Raw genomic sequence first — 21,116 nt, forward strand, 5'->3', positions numbered from 1 at the left:
ATCATACTGCTGTATATATCCCATTTTAAGTGAAGAAAAAAACAACAAAATGCCTGTCATTTAATGAACATACCAAGTTATAAAACTTGTTATAAAAGCAAAGATTAAGTTTAATATGAAGTTTCTAGAATGGAAAATGGTACAGAAATGTTTGTACTTATTCAAGTTGTGGAACTAAAGGATTTAGGCAAGGGGTCCAAAATTCTTAAAATGCAAACATTTGTGCTTATTCACACTAATGTATAGGGGAGTTATATAATGTTTACTTTTTAAAACAAATTTCAAATAAGTATTGAGTTTTATTTTGGCACACCTTTAATTAAATGATTTTATGATCATTCACTTTCTCTTACACGAAAAAAAAAAAGAGAGAGACTCATACAAACGTGAAGGAAGAGCTGAGAACATTAACACAGATCTTTCTAACCGAGTACTCATGTGAAGTCTGGCAAGCAACTGTGGAAAACAAAAGCAGGACCAAATGATATTGTTGTTTTGCCCAACAATAGTGAATATAGATAGCATTTCTGCTTCAGTTATCTCTTCTCTCCTAGTCAGCATGTCACTGTCATTTTCAGTTACCAGATGCTCACTCTATTCTACTGAACATGGGCACAGATACCACTGCATTATCTCTTTTCACCATGCCATTTAGTTGTACTAGCAATGTCCACCCTTTTCTCCTCACCGATACTCCCTTCAGAAAGGACCTACATACATGTTTTATGTTCCTATCAGGAGTTTGTTCTTGTTGTCTTGAGAGATGCAAGTCCCCATTACGTAGTGTTTGAAAACTTCACTTAATATAGTAAGAAGTATAGCAGAGTAAATAACACTTGATTTTATGGAATTCCCACAGTTAATTATTTTATAAAAATTGTTTCAAGCACAAGTAGCTCTTAAGGTCATCCATCAGTTGAAATATACTATAAAAGTACAGAAGCTTTCAAAACCACAATCTAATAACTTGCTTACATATACTACTGATGTTAGGGTAAGGTGAGAGACCACCACTACTGATGTTAGGGTAAAGTGAGAGACCACCACAGGTTAAAGATAATCAGGGCCATCAGGCATTATCTACATGAAGAACATTAAGTTGTGATGCTAAGAGAAACAACTAACATACTTTGTAATGACAGAGGTAAGAGGGAATATATACTATGGCCATAAAATGGGTTTTTTTCCCCAGAGAAGAAAATTAGAAGATTCTGAGAAGCAAAGATTAAAAAAAAGCAAAAATGACTATGGAGCAACAAGAAAAAGGAAAAAGATGTGTTGTTATCTTTTCGCATTCTAATTCCTTCCACAATCACACACCTCCCTAACTCCATGGGTGATTTTCCTTTTCTTTCCATTGGGAAGGTGGCTGGCACACAGTGCAGAAATTGAGATAGTTAGAAGTTTATCTAATAATTAGCAATCTAATACCATATATGATGTTCCTAAGTGTAGTTAACTGTGATAGTACCAGGTCAGAAGTAATGATTCAACAGTAACCCAAAACTTATGGGAGATATGAGAGAAAAACAAGACAATTGGGAAAAGAGGACTAGAGTATAAGAAAAAAGGAACAAGATGAAAGAAAATGGGATATGGTAGGGAGTGAAGCAAAGGAGAGAAAATAAGAGGAAGTAGCATAAGCACTGTTAGCTCTACTTGCTCTTCAAAAATTACAGACAGCTAGTGACCAAGTGAATGAAGTAGCAAGAATATGAAGATTTTTTCTTCTTCTTTCAATCAAAATCTTAAAAACTAAGAGACAATAGTAATACCATGAACTACACAATTACTTGAGGATAATTAAAATGTTTAAAGAAAAGTGTAAAAAACATAATTTCATTATGCAAAACATTACAAGCAATACAAATCAGGGTAAAAATATGTGTAATCAGTCAATTTTAAAATATTTATTTTTCTCTAGATTCTAAATGGCTGCCTTGAGCTGCATCAAATAAACAGACCAACTCACACTGGGTAAAATATCTGCATTTTGTTTATAACATAAATATACTCTACAATCCAACAGGTATAATCCAAGGTAACCCAAGGTATAAGACTTGAATTATATACAATTTTATATATATACAAAAAAACATTTTTATATGTATAAATATGTACTTTTATAATACATTAGAAATATGTTTATATTTAGGAAACATAAAATAAAAGCATTCCATAAACTATCCTGAAAAACAGTTCAGTGTTCAAGCCGTGTGTGTGTGTGTGTGTATTATTATATATAAAAATCATGTGAATATATAAAAACTAGATATTGCCAGTATTTTACAAGTGTTTAAGTATGATAATGTTCTTGATGTTAATCTTATCAGTTCTACTTTATATTACAAATATAATTCCTGAAACTCATTATTTAAAATACTGCCTTTTCTTTAGAGGAGTTATCTCTACATATGTAACCATTCCTTTCAAAGATCTCTAAAAATTATAAATTCTATACCCGTATATAGTTCCTACTCACAAAAAAAAGTGTTGCTTAATTCAAAGTGAACTTCAGTCCTACTTAGTTTTTAAAATTCCACTATCTGAGATATCCCATGGAGTACACTCAGAAAAATTCTGGAAGACTGTATTCAACATATTAGTGGACAATGCCACTAGGTGCATATACCATCCATAAGAATGTCTATTTTTTCATGCATTTTGATTTTTCCCCCGAGGGGAAGAAAGTGAGCTAAATAACCTCTTCCAAGATTGTACAGCAGCCAACACCATGCAACCTTAGACCAGGATTAAGTGACTAGTGCTATGAAAAAGATTAACATGAACAATTAATTCAGATTTTTCTATTCTCTTTGATCTAAACTATGCTTTAATTCTTTGTAAAAGATCTTTATTCAAGTAACAAAAACTAGAAGCTCTGAATTCCTTGCATAGAAAGATACTTCAGCTTGTCAATGATTTAGGTCAGACCACCCCTCACCCAATGGAATGTGACTATCAAATTCTGTTAATATTAAAAGTCAATTATGAAAAAGAAATATTTATTAAAATAGTTACCTCAACATTTCTAAACCATACAAATTTCATAAACAAAAATGCCAGGCAATCCAACTAAAAAGTTGAATATATATATACTTGATCAGCAATCTGTAGACAAGTGTACATTTCGAATAAAGACTTTTAATAAGTCAGCTACTCAGTGACTTGAAGTCTGACTCTGGAAAGTAATAACTGTAGTTCATAATTAGGGCATTGTTATTAATGCTATAATTTGCTTTTATCCTTCTGACAGTGCTCACCTTTTCAGAATTTGTAAAAACGTCAGATTTCAATTCTCCATCTAGAAACTCATTAAAGTATTTCATCAATTTCTGAGCCTCTACTGCCCGTTGTCTGGGTGTGTTTACCCCCTCCAACTGGTCTCCAAGGTGACAGACCTTGGTTGCTACATAGCTGATGTGCTCATCTAGTTCTTGGAAATGTTGGAAGGCAACCTAGAAAAAATGTGAACAAGCATAAAATACAATCAGAGAACCCAGATTAACTACTAATACTATCATTATTACCAAGGGGAATCTGCATTAGAAGTATTTGGAATCTATCACCTGAACTACTTAAAAACACATTCTCTATCTTATGTAAATTACTGACTTTATTATTTTCTAACAGTTATACATGCTTAAGTGAAGGAATCTAAACATATGAAATCTGAGCAGAAATCAGCTTGCTAACCCCTAACACTAAAGAACAAACAGCCCCTGGCAGGCAGCGATGCTAAACATGCTCTTCTAACTACATTTACAAAGGGCAATCAAGTTCCACGTCAGGTCCAGGCTGTGAAAGAGGTTCAGAGGTTCCAGATTAAGTTTAGGGCCTAAGAATGGCTAAGAAGCTTGGCCTACTTACCCCAGAGTCAGTCTAGAGATCTAGTTTTACTCCCAAATGGACTGAGGAAGAGTTCTGCACATGCTTTTCCCAGTTACACCAGCATTCTCATTAGGGTATATACCTCATGACTTTTGTGAAGCTTCCCAGACCAGGTTTCCTCTAGGAAAAAACTCCATCCAGGCAATAGTTGGTCTGGTATTATTCTTTTGCTTTATGATTAAATGAGAATGCAAATAAATACCTAAATGTCCAAGCTAATCACGACCCCCTAAAAATAAAGGTCTACTGAATTATCATTCTTAAAAGTTTGCACTGTTAAAGAGGAAGCAAGGACCACACTGTAATGGATACCACCCCATCCTAAGAGAGTACTGTGATCCCAAACCAACACTCAGTAGGCAAGCAAGTGCACCCAGAGTGCCTGATAACAATTCATTAACATTTTATCCCATGAGATGGGAGCAGTATAAAGAAACCTCAACAATTACTATTGCACTAGATTTTTTTAAAAAACTGAAAACTGAAAGGAAATAAAGATATTAAAGCCTGTATAAACTATTCATTATTTAACTAAATATTTACCTGATTGCTTTTCTGGAGCTCTTGTACCTTCTTGGCAAATTCCTTAGCTTCTTTCTGACACTGTTGCTCTAGTTTCTCTACTTTCCTTTGAATCCTTTCATCCATTATCTGGAGTTCTTGAATATGATTTACAAATTCTTCTAATAATCTAACAAAGGAAAATTAGAATATGTATCAATCCATCTATAACTGATCACTAGGAAGTGACCAGTTCACTTATAATTGTAAATAAAGTATTAGTGAGCATTCCTTGAGGTAAGGATGAACATGTTAATTTTCTCTTCAGCATCCTGTTAGGGATTATCTCTGACATAAATGAAAACCTCATAGGGAATCTCCATTAACCCCCAGAATTGAAACCAATTTTATAGAAATAGTTAAAAAGGTAAATCATACTATATAAAAATAATACTGTGCATTCCAGGGTATGGTGAATTTTTGTTCCCCCAATTTACACCGATACTTAAAACAACATATTCAACATGTTTTATTTTAGAGGTATAGCCAGCCATTTCTAATTTATTACTAAGTGGAGAAAATATTAAATTCTCATAATGCAATAAAATCCCTTCCCCCATATCACTTAAGGTCCTTCTCTAAAATAAAAGAAACATAAAAGGAAAAAAATAAATCTCAAACTTCTAATGCTTCTTCCTTTTATTGGCCAGTTGTTAACTCCCTTTACATGAATGTTGAAAGGAATTCCAACAGTCACCTCTATTCCAGACACAAATTTGTACTAGACTGCATCTATGAAAAAGAAATTTTTACTTCACCTTTTAGGATCAAAAGCTTCAGGTCCCCCTCTAGAGCCTCCTCCTGGGGTTCTCCATACAAGACGTTCAATATACTCATCTGCCACAAAAGGCTCCTAGTTTACAAAATAAATGTTCTTTTAAAAAGTTTCACAGACCATGACTTAATACTACTTACAAAAATGAAACAGTTTATACCATGTGAGAACTTAAAATTAAATTACTAAACACATCTCTATTATTAAAATGTACAGGGTTTTTCAATTTAAAAAAATCTTCAATAAACAAATTACTTAATGAAAATCAGTATATTAAAATATTAAAGAGTATTATGAGCAGGAACATACCAAAGGAAAAATGAGCAAGGGACACAAACAATTTATAGAAGAAATACAAATGGCCAAGAAACATGAAATATATACAGCTTCACTAGTAATCAAATAAGATCTAGTTATCACTTTTTTTTTCTTCTTTTTGCCTCACAAACTGACAAAGTTTTTCTTTTTCCTTAATTATAATATGCATACAGGAGAAGATAAGCTGAAATTCACTCTCATTATTGTTAGAAATGTTAAAAGGTACAGTATTTTTGGAGGACAGCAGGTAACATTTTGGTAACATCAAAGTACTACAAATGCTCATACCCTTTAACCCAGTAATTCTACTTATAAAATTCTAAGGGAAAAAGCAGATATGAACACAAAATTTTTGTATTATATATAACACTGAAAAATTATTACACAAATATTCAACAAAATCATTATTGAAAAATTAGAGTAAACTTACAGGATAAAACAATTATGTTCCTATTAAAATCATGTTGTAAAACAATTTAATGAAATCAGAAAAAAATGCTCATGTATAATATCTGATACTAAAAAAGCAGGACAGGACTTCCCTGGTGGCACCGTGGTTAAGAATCCGCCTGCCAATGCAGGGGACACAGGTTTGAGCCCTGGTCTGGGAAGATCCCACATGCCGCAGAACAACTAAGCCTGTGCGCCACAACTACAAAGCCTGCGCTCTAGAGCCCGCACGCCTAGAGCCCGTGATCCGCAACAAGAGAAGCCACCACAATGAGAAGCCTGCGCACCACAACGAAGAGTAGTCCCCGCTCGCCACAACTAGAGAAAGCCCACACGCACCAACAAAGACCCAACGCAGCCAGAAGTTAAAAATAAATAAATAAATAAATATTTTAAAAATGAAAAAAATGAAAAAGCAGGGTAAAATTTTCTAAACTTTCCCAGAAAAAAAAGAATTATAAAAAAAGAATATCAGGGCTTCCCTGGTGGCACAGTGGTTGAGAATCTGCCTGCCAATGCGGGGGACACGGGTTCGAGCCCTGGTCTGGGAAGATCCCACATGCCGCGGAGCGACTAGGCCCGTAAGCCACAATTGCTGAGCCTGCGCATCTGGAGCCTGTGCTCCGCAACAAGAGAGGTCGCGATAGTGAGAGGCCTGCGCACCGCGATGAAGAGTGGCCCCCACTTGCCGCAACTAGAGAAAGCCCTCGCACAGAAACGAAGACCCAACACAGCCATAAATAAAATAAAATTAAAAACCAAAAAAACAAAAAAACCAAAAAAACAAACACTTTAAAAAAAAAAAAAAAGAATATCAGAGTAGAAGGCCCAATCAAGAAAACAAACATTCAAATGTTCACCATCGGCTGAGAATGCAGTTTTTAGACTAATACACACTAATTTACATATTTTCCATATTACCCTCTTTCGTACAAATAGATATCATATATTGCCTCCCACTTAGCATGTAACTTAAACTGATAGCATTTACTGGCGATTCCAGTTTGAATTCTTCTTATCCTCACCATCTAAACCTTAGGCACAAGGAGCTATTCGTAGTTTCCCAAAGTTACTATTAAGTTTTATACAGCAGTGAAAACAGAGTGATTTAAATCTCAGCTCTGCTCAACACTGCTAGTCATCAGGGAAATGAAAATCAAAACCACAATGAGCTATCATCTCACACCTGTCAGAATGGCTATCATCAAAAAGAACACAAACAACAAATGTTGGCCAGGATGCGGAGAAAAGGGAACCCTCCTACACTGTTGGTGGGAATGTAAATTGGTGCAGCCACTGTGGAAAACAGTATGGAGGTCTCTCAAAAAACTAAAAATAGAACTACCATATGTGGAGCAATTCCACACCTGGGTATATATCTGAAAAAAAACAAAAACACTAATTTGTAAAGATACATGCACCCCAGACTTCCCTGGTGGCGCAGTGGTTAAGAATCCACCTGCCAATGCAGGGGACACGGGTTCAAGCCCTGGTTCAGGAAGATCCCACATGCTGCAGAGCAACTAAGCCCATGCGCCACAACTACTGAAACCTGCGCACCTAGAGCCTGTACTCTGCAACAAGAGAAGCCACCGCAATGAGACGTCCGCACACCGCAACAAACAGTAGCCCCCGCTTGCCACAGCTAGAGAAAATCCGCATATAGCAATGAAGACCCAATGCAGCCATAAATAAATAAATAGATAGATAAACACGTAAATTAAAAAAAAAAAGATACATGTACCCCAATGTTCACAGCAGCATTATTTATAATTGCCAAGATATGGAAGCAACCTAAATGTCCATCAACCGATGAATGGATAAAGAAGGTGTAGTATATAAATACAATGGAACACTACTCAGCCATAAAAAAGAATGAAATTTTGCCATTTGCAGCAACATGGATGGACTTGGAGGGCATTATGCTAAGTGAAATAAGTCAGACAGAGAAAGACACATACTGTATGAAATCACTTATATGTGGAATCTAAAAAATACAAGCTAATGACTATTACAAAAAAGAAGCAGACTCAGAGATATAGAGAACAAACTAGTGGTTACCAGTGGGGTGGAAGGGGGGCAATATAAGGGTGGGGGAGTGGGAGGCAGAAACTACTGGGTGTAAGATAGGCTACAAGGATGTATTGTACAATGCAGGAAATATATCCAATATTTTGTAATAACTGTAAAAAAATTAAAAATTCAGATTTATCCAGGTGCTGACATGTTCGAAGATTAAATCCTAAGGATGAGTTAGCTATGCTGCAAAGTAAAAATTCTGGCCCTCTAATATACAATTAACTCATTTAGCGAACATATCATTTATATAATCATACCTGTAGTCTACCTCACTTCTCTTGAGACAAAGAGCTGACGTGTCTAACAATTCTTAATTTACATATATAAATTGAGAAGCAATGAGTCAAAGAAATTTATGTTTAGAGCTACTTAGAACTTTAGAAAGTCTGACAAGCACATGAAATACTTCTAAATTATGATAAGATGGTGATGACAGCTGATTTTTTAAAGTGTCTACTATGTACCAGATATGTGCCTAGCATTTTACAAACTTAATCTCATTTAATATGTACTTAACAAGTCCATGAGGTAGGTTCTATTAATGTTGATTCATTTTATACCTGGGAAATTATGTGATACAAAAAGGCTATTTAATCCAAGATCACATATGCTTATCTGATTTCAAAAGTTCAAGCCTTCACTTCTGGTAAAATAAAGAGTTTTTTTCTTTAAAAGGGGTTAAATTTATTTAGGAAGTAGCAGCTCTTCAAAAGTCCACAGTACTAAGGGTAAGCTGGGACAAAGTGAGAGAGTGGCATCGACATATATACACTACCAAACGTAAAATAGATAGCTAGGGGGAAGCAGCCGCATAGCACAGGGAGATCAGCTCGGTGCTTTGTGACCACCCAGAGGGGTGGGATAGGGAGGGTGGGAGGGAGGGAAACGTAAGAGGGAAGAGATATGGGGATATATGTATATGTATAGCTGATTTACTCTGTTATAAAGCAGAAACTAACACACCATTGTAAAGCAATTATACTCCAATAAAGATGTTAAAAAAAAAAAGTCCACAGTACTTTCATTAAATTATATAGTTATCGTGCTCCTTTTCCCTGTCATTTTTTACGCATAGATACTTGTGTAAATACAGTACTTAATCATCTTAGTTCTCATGTGTGGTTTTTTGTTGTTGTTTTTTTTTTGGCCACACCATGTGGCACGCGGGATCTTAGTTCCCAACCAGGGATCGAACCCATGCCCCCTGAGGTGACGCACAGAGTCTTAACCACTGGACCACCAGGGAAGTCCCAGTTCTCATGTGTTATTAACTTCATTTATTAGTTATTGAGAGTAGTTTCAGTTTTCAATTCAACATGTTACACTGTTCATTAATCTCAACAAACCAGTTTTATTAAATTATATGTCAAAAAACTTACAAATCAACAAGTATTATTGACAGTGAAAAAAAAGCAAGCATTTTTTCATATGAAACATTTTCAATTTTCTCAAAATACAGTATTCCCTCATTCAACAAATATTAATTGAGAGCCTACTACATGCTACTCACTCTTCTAAATATTCTTAAGGGCAGGAGAAAAATCTCTGCTCCACTGGATTTCATGGAGGAGAGTAACAGACAAATGAGCAGATACATGAAAACGTAGTAAGAACTATGAAGAAAGCTAAACAGGATACAGACGGATGGATAAGAGTGGAATTATTTTTAGTAGAAGTGATCAGGCAATGCCTCTCTAAGAAAGTAAATTTTGGGCTTCCCTGGTGGCACAGTGGTTAAGAATCCGCCTGCCAGTACAAGGGACATGGGTTCGAGCCCTGGTCCGGGAAGACCCCACATGCCGCGGAGCAACTAAGCCCATGTGCCACAACTATTGAGCCTGTGCTCTAGAGCCCGTGAGCCACAACTACTGAAGCCTGTGTGCCACAACTACTGAAGCGCAGGCGCCTAGAGCCCATGCTCCACAAGAGAAGCCACTGCAATGAGAAGCCCACGCACCATAACAAAGAGTAGCCCCCGCTCACCGCAACTAGAGAAAGCTCGCATGTAGCACCGAAGACCCAAAGCAGCCACAAATAAATAAATAAATAAATATTTTTTAAAAAAAGTAAATTCTGAACAAAGAACTAAATGCAGCTAAGGAATAAGTCATCTGGGGAAGGAATGCTCCAAGTACAGGGAACAAACTTAGTATGCAAGTAATGACAAGAGGCCAGTGTGACTAGAGCACAGTGAGTGAAGTGGAGAATAGTTGTAGATGAGACCAAGAGAGGTAGTGAGAATCCACAGCTTGTACTAAGGTCTTGAAGGATGTACTATAACATATTCCCCATTATCGACTGAAGAAAAGGCCAGGTTCCCAGGAGGAAGGACTCTGCAATATGCTGGCAAATACATGCAGTAATGAATCTACTATTCCTTCCCCCAAAAGCAGTTACAACAATTTACTTGAGTAACTATATACTAGGGAAAGGGAATACTCAAACTTTTTGAGGTCTGTTGTATACAGGGTCCTAGCTGACATTCTTGATTGACTCAAAGCACCATGGACTCAAGAGACATATGGGAGGAGGACATATGGGAGCCAAGTAATAAACACATTCCTAGCCAAAGTCAAGCTCACCATCGGTCTAATGGGCCATTAGCCCAACTAGTGGCCATTTCCCCAGTTTGCAAACCTTTAATAGGAACAGACACACCTGATGGCCAATGCAACTTCCACACTGAGTCCTTGGTTTATAGAGTAGGAACTATTATGGTGGGGAAGTCCAAGTAAAAGTCTCTGAAATTACCCCTCCCTACTCAATGTAGTAATCAAGTGGAATGGCAAAAATTAGTGCCACTCTTAAAGCTCTAAAGCAAGGATCAGCAAATTTTTTCATAAAGGACTAGATAGTATTTTAGGCTTGAGAGCCAGAGTCTTTGTTAAAACCATTCAACTCTGCCTATGTAAAACAAATGTAACCATAGGCAACACATAAACAAATGGTCTAGCTATATATCAATAAAACTTTAAAAACAGGCAGGTATCCCATGGGCTGTAAATTTGCCAACCCCCATCTAAAGGATGCAGGGGTAATGTTACCTATCATTTTCTCATTTAATTCATCAGTCTGGGTTTTGCAGAAACCACACAAATCCTGGAGGACGACTACCTCAATAATCAACCAAAAAGTAGCCCCAGTTACATCTGCCGTGCCACATGCGGTGGCAACCTCCGAGCCTCATGCTGTATGGTCAATGATTTAGCTGATACATTCTTTTCTATCCCTACTAGCAAAGAGGATCAGACAGTTCATGGTCACATAGAACTGACAACAGTGTACATTTACAGTTTTGCTTCAAGGCTATGTGAACTCTCCTACCCTCTGTTATAACATGATCTGTACTGTATGGACATTCTGCAGAACATCTTACTGATTCCTCATATGAACTGACATCATGCTAATTGGGCCAAATGAGCAAGAACTGGCTAGCACACTGGAGAAGCTTGGTAAGACACACGTGCTCCAGAGACTGAGACATATACTCTATAAAGATCCACGGGCACAGTGTATCAATAAAATGTTTAAGGTAGACAGGGGAGGCTGGGACATCGCATCCAAAGTAAAGGACAAACTATGGTACCTTGCACCTCCACCACAAGGAAGGACACATAACACCTGGTAGGCCTTTTCAGCTTCTGGAGCCAACATATTCCACACCCACTCTGGCACATATTTCAGGTAACACAAAAACAGAAAAGGGATCTGTGGAAGAGGGGGCCATACAACCTAGCAGACCCAATAGTATTAAAGAAATCAGCATTTACTAAAGTATTAAAGTAATCAGTGCCAAGAAACAATGTCATGTGAAGTTATAGCAAGCTCCAGTGGGATAATCACAACACAGATCCCTGGATTGTGAAGCAAGATCATGCCATTTGCAGCAGAATTACACATCTTTTGAGGAACAACTCCTAGTATGCTTCTGGACCCTGGCAGAGAAGGTACACCTGACCACAGGACACGAAGTGACCGTGCATCCAGAATTATAACATGAAGTGTGTTCTAACAGACTCCCCAAGTGGACCTAGGAACTATCCATCATAAGATGGAAGCAGTAAATCCAGGATCAAACATGAACAGAACCACAAAGCAAACTGCATAAGCAGGTAGCCCAAACTCCCATGTCTTCCACTACTATTGCACTAGCATCCTTCCCTCAGTTCACATGTATGGCCTTATGGGAATCTCTTACAACCAGATGACAGAGAAGGAAATAGCATGAGCTTGGTTTATGAAGAGTTGGCTAAGCATGTGGGTGCCAAATGAAAATGGACAGCAGCTGCAATTACAACCTCCCTCAACCGTGGCCTTGAAACTCAGTGGCAAGAAAAAAAAAATCCTCCCAAAAGGCAAAGCTTTGGGAAATACACCTGGTCATCCTCTTGGATGGACAGAAAACTGACCTGCAGTTAGAATATATATGGACTCACAGACAATTGCAAAGGGCCTGGCTATCAGAGGAAAAAGACTGGAAGAAAGAGAACAGGAAAGTCTGGGGTACAGGCATGTGAATGGATACATGAGACTGGGCATGAAGTATGAAGATCTTAGTACCACATGTTAATATCCACAAGAAGACTTCAACCAAGTAGACAAGATGACTCTGCCAGCTGACACCAGCCAGCCTCTGCCCAGCATTAGCATATTGCGCACATGAACAGAGAGAACACAGTACAGAGATATGGCCCCAACAGCACGAGGTCTTACTTAGCAAGGCTGATCCATCTAGTGTCAAAGCCAAAGATCTAGCTTAAGAGTGACAGAGACCAACTCTGAGCCCCTAAAACAGCCTCATCCTTCAAGTAGGCTAATCAGCCATGTGGTAGCAAGTTGACTACACTGGGCTCTTTCCACGCTGGAAGAGTAATTCATTCTAACAGGAATAGAAACATTCCAAATTGAGTTTGCCTATCCTCAGAGGAAGTGTTTGTTCTCCTGGCACAGGATCTCATATATCAGACCATGGGACCCATTTAACAGCAAAGGGGGTGACCATGGGATCAACTGGTCATATCATAAACCATACCACCCAGAAGCTGCCAGTCTGATAGAGCACTGAAAGAGCCTGTTGAAGGTATAACTGAACTACCAGTTCAGAGACAATACTCTATAAAGATGGAGCGCTATCCGCCAAGATGCAGTATACATTCTGAATTTAAAACCTTTACATGATGCTGTGTCCCCAACAGGAAAAACACATGAGCCTGGGAACAAGGAGTAAAATCAGAAGTGGCCCTGCTCATCATGACTCCCAATTTGTTCTTGCTATTCCTGCAATTCTAAGGTCTACAGGGTTAGAGGTCTTAATCTCCAAAGGGGGAATACTTTTGTATGGGAACATAATAAGAGTCCCAATAAACTATAACTGCAAGTGCTGCCTGGGCATTTGGCTGCTTTTATCCAGGGAATAAAAAACAAGAAGAGGAGTGACCATCTTTGGCAGGGCAACTGACATCATCAGAGGGAGGCAGGGTGGCTACTATACAGAGGGGGCAGGGAACAATATGTTTGACACACAGATCTCCTTGTAAGGATCTTGTGATACTCCCTTGACCAATTCTGAAAGTACATGGACAAGCGTGCAACCCGGCCTAAGAAGAGTATGGTAACCAGTTAAGCCACCAAAAGCAGCAGACATACTAGCTGAAGGTGAGGGGGAGTTAGAACGGAGAGTAAAAAATGGAAAGTGATATCAGTTGCAACCTGAGACCACATGCAACAGCAGGGGCCATAGTTCATCCCACTAACCACCTTCTAATTTTCCTCCAGGATAAGAACCCCAACTGGAGTCTAGAGGAGCTACCCCCCAAATGTATGTGAAGACACGGAGTCTAGTGGCACAGGGGTGGTCTGCGGTGGACACGTGTCATCCAGATCTCCCTTCAAGAAGGGTCTTGCTCTAGCTGCTAGCAGTGCTGTCAGCACAGAACCTTCACCTGGCAGTATTTTCAGGGATCCTCTCAGCTGCAGAGAGCCACTTCACTCAATGTCACACTTTTCTCAATGCGGTCTATATCCAATGACTAAATAAGACGGGGATATAAAGGCCTGACCACTTTGGTAAAAAGCAGGACAACTCTGATAGGTAATTTTAGTTCCAGATCTTCCCATAGGGATCATCACCACTGTCACTGGGCCAGCATTGTACCGCTACTTCTCCTAAGGCCCAATCTTGCTTCTTTACCCTGTCCTTTCACATGTATTTATCCCAAGGGTACTTTCTAATAAATATTCTGCACACTAAACTCTGTCTCAAAGTCTGCTTCTCTGAGAAAACCTGCAACACTGTACTAGTCTAGTCAAGAGATGCTAATGACTCAGATGAAAAGTGGCAGTAGAGGGGGTACTGTGATGTGGCCCAGTTCATGACATTTTTAAAGACTGTACTCATACAAAGTGCTGATGAATTGGATGTGGGGAGAAATTTTAAAAGGGAATCATGATTACTCATAGAGGTCTGCAGCCTGAACAACTGTATGAATGGTAAGTGGTGCCATTTAGTGAGACTGGGGAAAGAGATGGAAAAGGGAGTAGGGATGTAAGAGTTCTAGTCTGCATATGATATGTTGAAGATGCCAATTAGATATACAAGTGAATATGCAGAGCACAGAGTCAGAAAAATAAGTTTGTATTACAGGGAAGAAACTGGCGCTAGACATAATCTTAGAGTTATTTAAAACCTCAGAACAGGATGAGCTCATCTAGGAAGAAGAAGGGCATGGCAACATGTGGAGATAGAAGGAGGAAAGGGATCCAACAAAAGACAAAGTAAGGGGGACCAGTAAAGGAGGAGGAAAACTTAGGAGACAACAGCATCCTGGAAGCAAAGTTCAGGTTTCATCTTCAGAAGCAATCAAATTATCAACAAGAGTTAAAATAAATCAGCTACTCATTCCAATGGAATGGAAGTTCCAAAAAAGCAAAAAACAAAACAAAACCTTTGCTGCTTATAAAACCAAATAAATCCCAATAATTTACTTTCTAATACTTAGCATTGCTGCAAAGGCATTTACAATGAGAAAAAGATAGTCAAATTAGCAAATTCTCCAAGACCTCCAAATGACCAAGTCCTCCTAAGAGGATTCTCAAAGATACCTGTAAACAATTACCCCAAAAATCTTTTAGAATTTCGTGAACCTGACAAAGGTATATCTTAATCTCTATTTTTCTGTAGTAATTAAAAGCAAACGTCCAAAACAAAAACAAAAATCTAAGTATGTACTACAAAGATACTATCATATTAAATTCAACTTTACATAATTGATTACTGTGTTGATCTCTTAAACTGATTTCCTTTTCTTTACAAATGCTACCAATTGTAATAAAAACCTGGGGTTTGTGGTCATTTCTATTAAAAATTAAGACCTCAAGCCCTTGGACAGGAACATAAATCCCTAATTTAACATTGTTTCCTTGAGAAAATCCAATCAAACGTTTATATTTTCTTACAGTAGCTTTCCGAAAAATAGATCCAATAAAATATGTTACAGCCACCCACAAACTCAAAGAACCTATAATATTTTTGCTTGCTTGGATTAAAAAATAAGGCTCAGAGGATTTCAGAGATAAGTATTTGTGTCCTATTAAACCAACTAACAGGTGGGTTCAAGTACTTCCTATATAAGGGGCTTTTCTTAAATTCATTGTGCAGACCACTGCCAAACTAATCTTTAAAACACTATTCCCTTTTAGTCAGAAACTTCCCTATGAAATTCCTAAACTATGAAGTTTACACTCTTAAGTCTGCCCTTGAAGTTCTTATATTGCACTACCTAACCAAATTTCTTTGCACCCCAAAATGAACAGGTACACTACCAGCAGCCTCCTCTAGTCTTATTTTCAAACCCATGCTACTTCTGCTTCCTTACCCGTGACCAGGTAACTCAACCCACAAGGATACTTATGGGGAAAGGGTTCTTTCCCTAGATGATCTCCACTGATTTTTTCACTCTTAACCCCTATGAGGCTTAAAAATTCAAATGCCAACACAAAACAATATATTACTGCCATTTTGTCATTTATTGTTTTATAGTAACATTTGTAAGTTTTTCTCTTCTCCACACTTAAATTGAAAGCAAAGGCAGGATTTGTCATACACTTCTCTAGCTTTCCAGCTGTGGTCAACAGAACAATGTTGAGCACACCATAGATGCACAATAAATCAAACCACTTGTTATCGGGGCCATGGCCAAATCCCCTGCACAGGATCTTGAAAATCAAGCCTTGCTTCATAGATCCAAAACCAAAAAGGCAGGACCACCACCTTCCACTCCAGAAATAAAAAATAGGCATTCTATGGTGTTATAAATCCAAGATTCTACCAGAAACCAAATATGAACTTTATGCAATTCTGGCACTGGAACTAAATGAATTTTATCACATTTGGCTCTCCTTTTTAACCACATTTGATTTGATTTTCATGAGACTACGTGTTTCATGGTGGATTTAAATGAATTACATTTACTGAATATTGATTCTTTTGAAAAGCACTACAAACGTTTCGTTTCATTTCAGACTGGCAAAATGGGATTCATCCTACCCATGGAAAGGTAGAAAGAAAGCAGACACAAGACAACTAAGGGACTAAGTGATAAGCGTACTAGGAGCATCTTCTGTTCCAGTGGTCTTCAACCGTGGTTCCTGACACAGACCTCCTAAAACTCTTGTAATTTCCTGAGTGACAAAGGTGATAGGAGTGGTTTACACACAACTCCTAAATCCCTTGGAATCTCCTGGGTAATAGGAGCATCTTTTGTCCTACTGAAGCAACTCTTGGTGGGCTCCTGTATGGGGACTGGTCACCAGAAAGATAAGCATGATTAGAAGCCTGGAACTTTCAGCCTCACCCCTTATACTCTGGGAAGGGGAGAAGGGCTAGAGATGAGTTAATGATTATCCCTACATGATGAGATGAGACCTCCATAAAAATCCCTGAAGTGTGGGGTTCAGAGAGCTTCCAGGTTGCTGAACACATCAAGGTGCTGGAAGGGTGGCAGCACCCAAGAGAATGGAAGTGCTGCACTCCTTCCCCACATCTTGTCTTATGTACCTCTTCTATCTGGTTGTTCCTGAGTTTTATCTTTTTATAATAAACCAGTAATCTAGTTAGTAAACTGTTTTCCTGAGTTTTGTGAGCCATTCTAGCAAATTACTGAATCTCTAAGAGGGGGTCATGAGACCCTCCAATTTATAGCTGTCAGTCAGAAACACAGGTGACAACCTGAACTACAACTGGTATCTGAAGCGGGGGCATTTCTGTGGGACTGAGCCCTTAACTTGTGGGATCTGATGCTAACTCCAGGTAGACAGTATCAGAATTACAGCGAATTGTAGGACACCCAGTCAGTGTCTATTGGAAAACTGAATTGAATTCTTGTGGAAGAAAATCCCCACACATCTGGTGTCAGAAGTGAAGTAATATTGAGAGTAGTGGTAGAAAGAGTTCTTTTTTTTTTCTTTGACTCCCCCAACTAGATTTTTAACTCAAACCATCTTTTAACTCCAGTACCTGGAAGGATTTCTGGCCTAGGGTAGGTAAGGTAAGGTAAGCTAAATGTTTACTGAATAAATACATTTTCTCATATACATGATACTGTAATTGGTGGCGAGGTTCCACAAACACTTGTTTAATAGCTAATATGTCTAAAACAAGTAGCATTTCAGCACCCTGAAGGTAAAGGAGTGGTCCTTACTTGTATATATCATGTTCATTAAACATATTTAACTAGTTAATTGAACAACAGAATAAGTCTTTTTCAATAAGTCTGTTTAAATAGCTTTTGTTACTTAGTTTGTAAATCTAAGAGACATAAATATGTTTTTACACAAACGTGTTCTTAGCTATTCAAATTCTAAGCTGGAAGTCAAATAGCCATTGTCACCACAGTCAAATTACATGACCTCAAACACTACTATCAAGGCATCTACGTTTACAAGAAAGAAAAAAAAAAAAATCAAATTCCTAATCCTGGCATTTAGGACCTCTACAATTAAACCCCAATTACCTTACATGGCACTCCTCTTCTTCATGCATGCTATCTTTCAGCTAAAATGAACTCTTCCCTTGTCTCTGGGGTCTACAGTTACCTCCCTTTATATCTTGACTTTTATCGTCTTGTCTGCTTTATATATATATATAGTTATATATCTATCTTCTCTCCCCTTATTTAACAGTAAGGGTGAGTTCTATATACAATTCAACATTTTCCAAAGTATGTTCCATAGAATTCACAAAATTAACAGTAGAAAGTAAAACAGTCTCATGGTTAAAAAAGTTTGGGAAATGAACTTCTTAGAATACTTAACATACTAAGGTATACTGTAAATCTCTAATGAAACAAAGCATGCCCATACCCTTGGGCTCTGAACCATTTGGGTTTTTTGCAGCACATCTCATAGGATTAATATGTATACAGCACACCCTTTGAGACATGCAGCCTCATTAACTTAGTAGGTACTCAACAAATATTTGTTGAATGAATGGGTAACGGACCCTACGTAACAAAGAACTTTCCCATAAAGGTAGCTTGCCCAAGCAGAAGAATAGCCATTGTCTCCAGAAGAATGACAGGAGAGAAAAATAGCAAGTGAGAAGGGAGTACAATGTTCTCAGTAGTGCAGTGAAAAGAGAGGAATACTTATGACAACAAAGAAAAAATTTACTATCCCCGCCACTTTTTATATGCAGAGGACATAATCCAAACCACATAGGAATTCCTGTTTAGAATGTCCAACCTGAGGTGATCATTTAGAAACACTGCAGACAGAACTTTTAAACCATTTCTGTCAACTGAGGAAATATCCTGTAGTTTGATTTTGTTGTATGAAGGTGTTTATGTTAAAAAGGAAGTCTCACAGGACCAATAAGAAGATTTTAAAAGAAATAGGATTAACACTTACGAAATTTCATGGATTCAAAACATAATTTTGTATTGAGTTAACTTCTTTTTCAATGTGAAAAAATTAAAACACAATTCAGTTTATTGGTGCGTTAAAGCCAGGATGCAAAAACTAAATATCCTTGACTACATCCTGATCTCTGTTTTCCACAGTTCTCCAGCTGTGACTAAGAAAGGGAAGCAAGAGAAAAAGCACTCCCTGACTTGTCCTACAACCTAGGTCCTAAGGCAAAAGCAACAGGAAATGGCAGTGACAAACGAAGTTTGGTTTTTGTTTTCTTTTTTTCCTTCTCCCTCTAAAGCAAAGAGAACAACTTTCCACTTAGGGATGAAAACTTATTCAAGAGTAGAATCCACTGTAGGGATGAAAAGATAAATACACTTCTTAATCATGACTACTAACCTTTAATTGTAATTAAGGTAATATGCTTTTTTAAAAAATTTATTTATTTATTTATTTATTTTTGGCTGCCTTGGGTCTTCGTTGTTGCGCACGGGCTTTCTCTAGCTGCGGCGCGTGGGGGCTACTCTTTGTTGCAGTGCACGGGCTTCTCATTGCGGTGGCTTCTCTTGTTGCGGAGCACAGGCTCTAGGCACGCAGGCTTCAGTAGTTGCGGCACGCAGGCTCAGTAGTTGTGGCTCGCGGGCTCTAGAGCGCAGGCTCAGTAGTTGTGGTGCATGGGCTTAGTTGCTCCGCTGCATGTGAGATCTTCCCGGACCAGGGCTCGAACCCGTGTCTCCTGCATTGGCAGGCAGATTCTCAACCACTGCACTACCAGGGAAGTCCCTAAGGTAATATGCTTTTAATTTTGATGAAACAAACTACATATGGTCAGGAAAGAGAAAGTCACATGCGTTAAGATCCATAAGCATGTTCAAGGTCGTTCTATGAACACTGTAGACACAGGACTAGTCTGTCTCTATCATCACTGGTAAGTGAATATTACCTGCTATCATAACTGGAGTCACTGAGTTAACTTAAACCCTAATTTAGTTTAACTACTTTACTAAATGGCAAGACCCTAGAAAGCTAAATATACTACAGATATTTCTCTGCCTCCTCTCCTTCCCCCATGGTGGGGTCAGGGGGAAGAAATCAAATATATTTTCAAGGAAGTATACGTGGACTCATGGGATCAAACATTTAAAGAAAAAAAAGACAACTGGGAATGTCAAGCAGGATTCATAAGCCCAAAGGTTAATGCCTTCTGAACTGTATGACAAAATAACAGTTTTCTATTAATAGTTGGCTGGTCCCATATTTCATTATATTAAAGACTTAAAGTTCATAAATTGTTTTCTACCTTTATAAAAATGTGAAAATAAAACAAGGAACTACAGAACTATTTAGTATCTTGCTCAGGAACACACAGTAAAAGCTTGTAGCAAAAAGAATGTCTCCCTGCTCCTGTGTCAATCAATAAACAGATGGCACAATTTTGGAGTTAGAGTACTTAATGTAATAATATATCCCTACACTTAAATCTGAGGAAATGTAATTAATATTTCCCAATTCTTTCTTATAATTATATTCCTTCACTCATAAATTACTATTTTATTACAACTTATTATAAAAATGGCATATACTATTCCTCAATAAATGCATTATCTATCCAAAAGCTGACAGAAACCCAAAACATAGTTAGCTAAGAAATGAAAAGTTCCCAGTTGTTATAGAAACTGTGGCATTCAAATTTTAAGCCAAAAAAACAAACAAAAAACCCCACAAAACCTGCTGAATCTCACGCAGAAAAAAGGATCCAATTTTCACTTATGGAGAAATTATCTATTGTCAACTGCAGTCTTCTTAATTATTTCTTACACTTTTTATTATTCAATATGAAACACAAGCACACATCAAAAAGGTTCTTCCTTCCCCTTCCTTCACATCTCAGTTTTCATTTCTGTCACAAAAGAAGATCCCCTACACGTTGTTAGGTGGTCTAATTAGAATTTTCCTATTCTATTATCTCAAGCATCACAGCTTCTCACACTGGATTTCCCTAAACTGAATTTTAAGTTTTAGAGACTGAAAACGGTCCAAGAAACACATTAGAATCTCACTGTCTCACGCGTTAAGGACTCTTTTTTTTTTTTTTAACATCTTTATTGGAGTATAATTGCTTTACAATGGTGTG

The 21,116-nt window shown here is 37.8% G+C and overlaps 1 protein-coding gene across 1 annotated transcript in view; it reads right to left on the reverse strand.

Annotated features, from left to right (window-relative positions):
* EXOC5 (exocyst complex component 5) overlaps nt 1-21,116 on the reverse strand; it is a 53,330-nt gene that overhangs the window by 31,193 nt on the left and 1,021 nt on the right. Inside the window, exons 2-4 of the mRNA XM_036841529.1 lie at nt 5,211-5,305; nt 4,435-4,582; nt 3,264-3,458 (exon numbers count right to left, since the gene is read on the reverse strand). Of these exons, the coding sequence (XP_036697424.1) occupies nt 3,264-3,458; nt 4,435-4,582; nt 5,211-5,305 (438 nt within the window). The remainder of the gene's footprint in view (nt 1-3,263; nt 3,459-4,434; nt 4,583-5,210; nt 5,306-21,116) is intronic.

The sequence above is a fragment of the Balaenoptera musculus genome, chromosome 2 (genome assembly GCF_009873245.2).
Source record: "Balaenoptera musculus isolate JJ_BM4_2016_0621 chromosome 2, mBalMus1.pri.v3, whole genome shotgun sequence".
NCBI classification, from domain to species: Eukaryota; Metazoa; Chordata; class Mammalia; order Artiodactyla; family Balaenopteridae; genus Balaenoptera; species Balaenoptera musculus.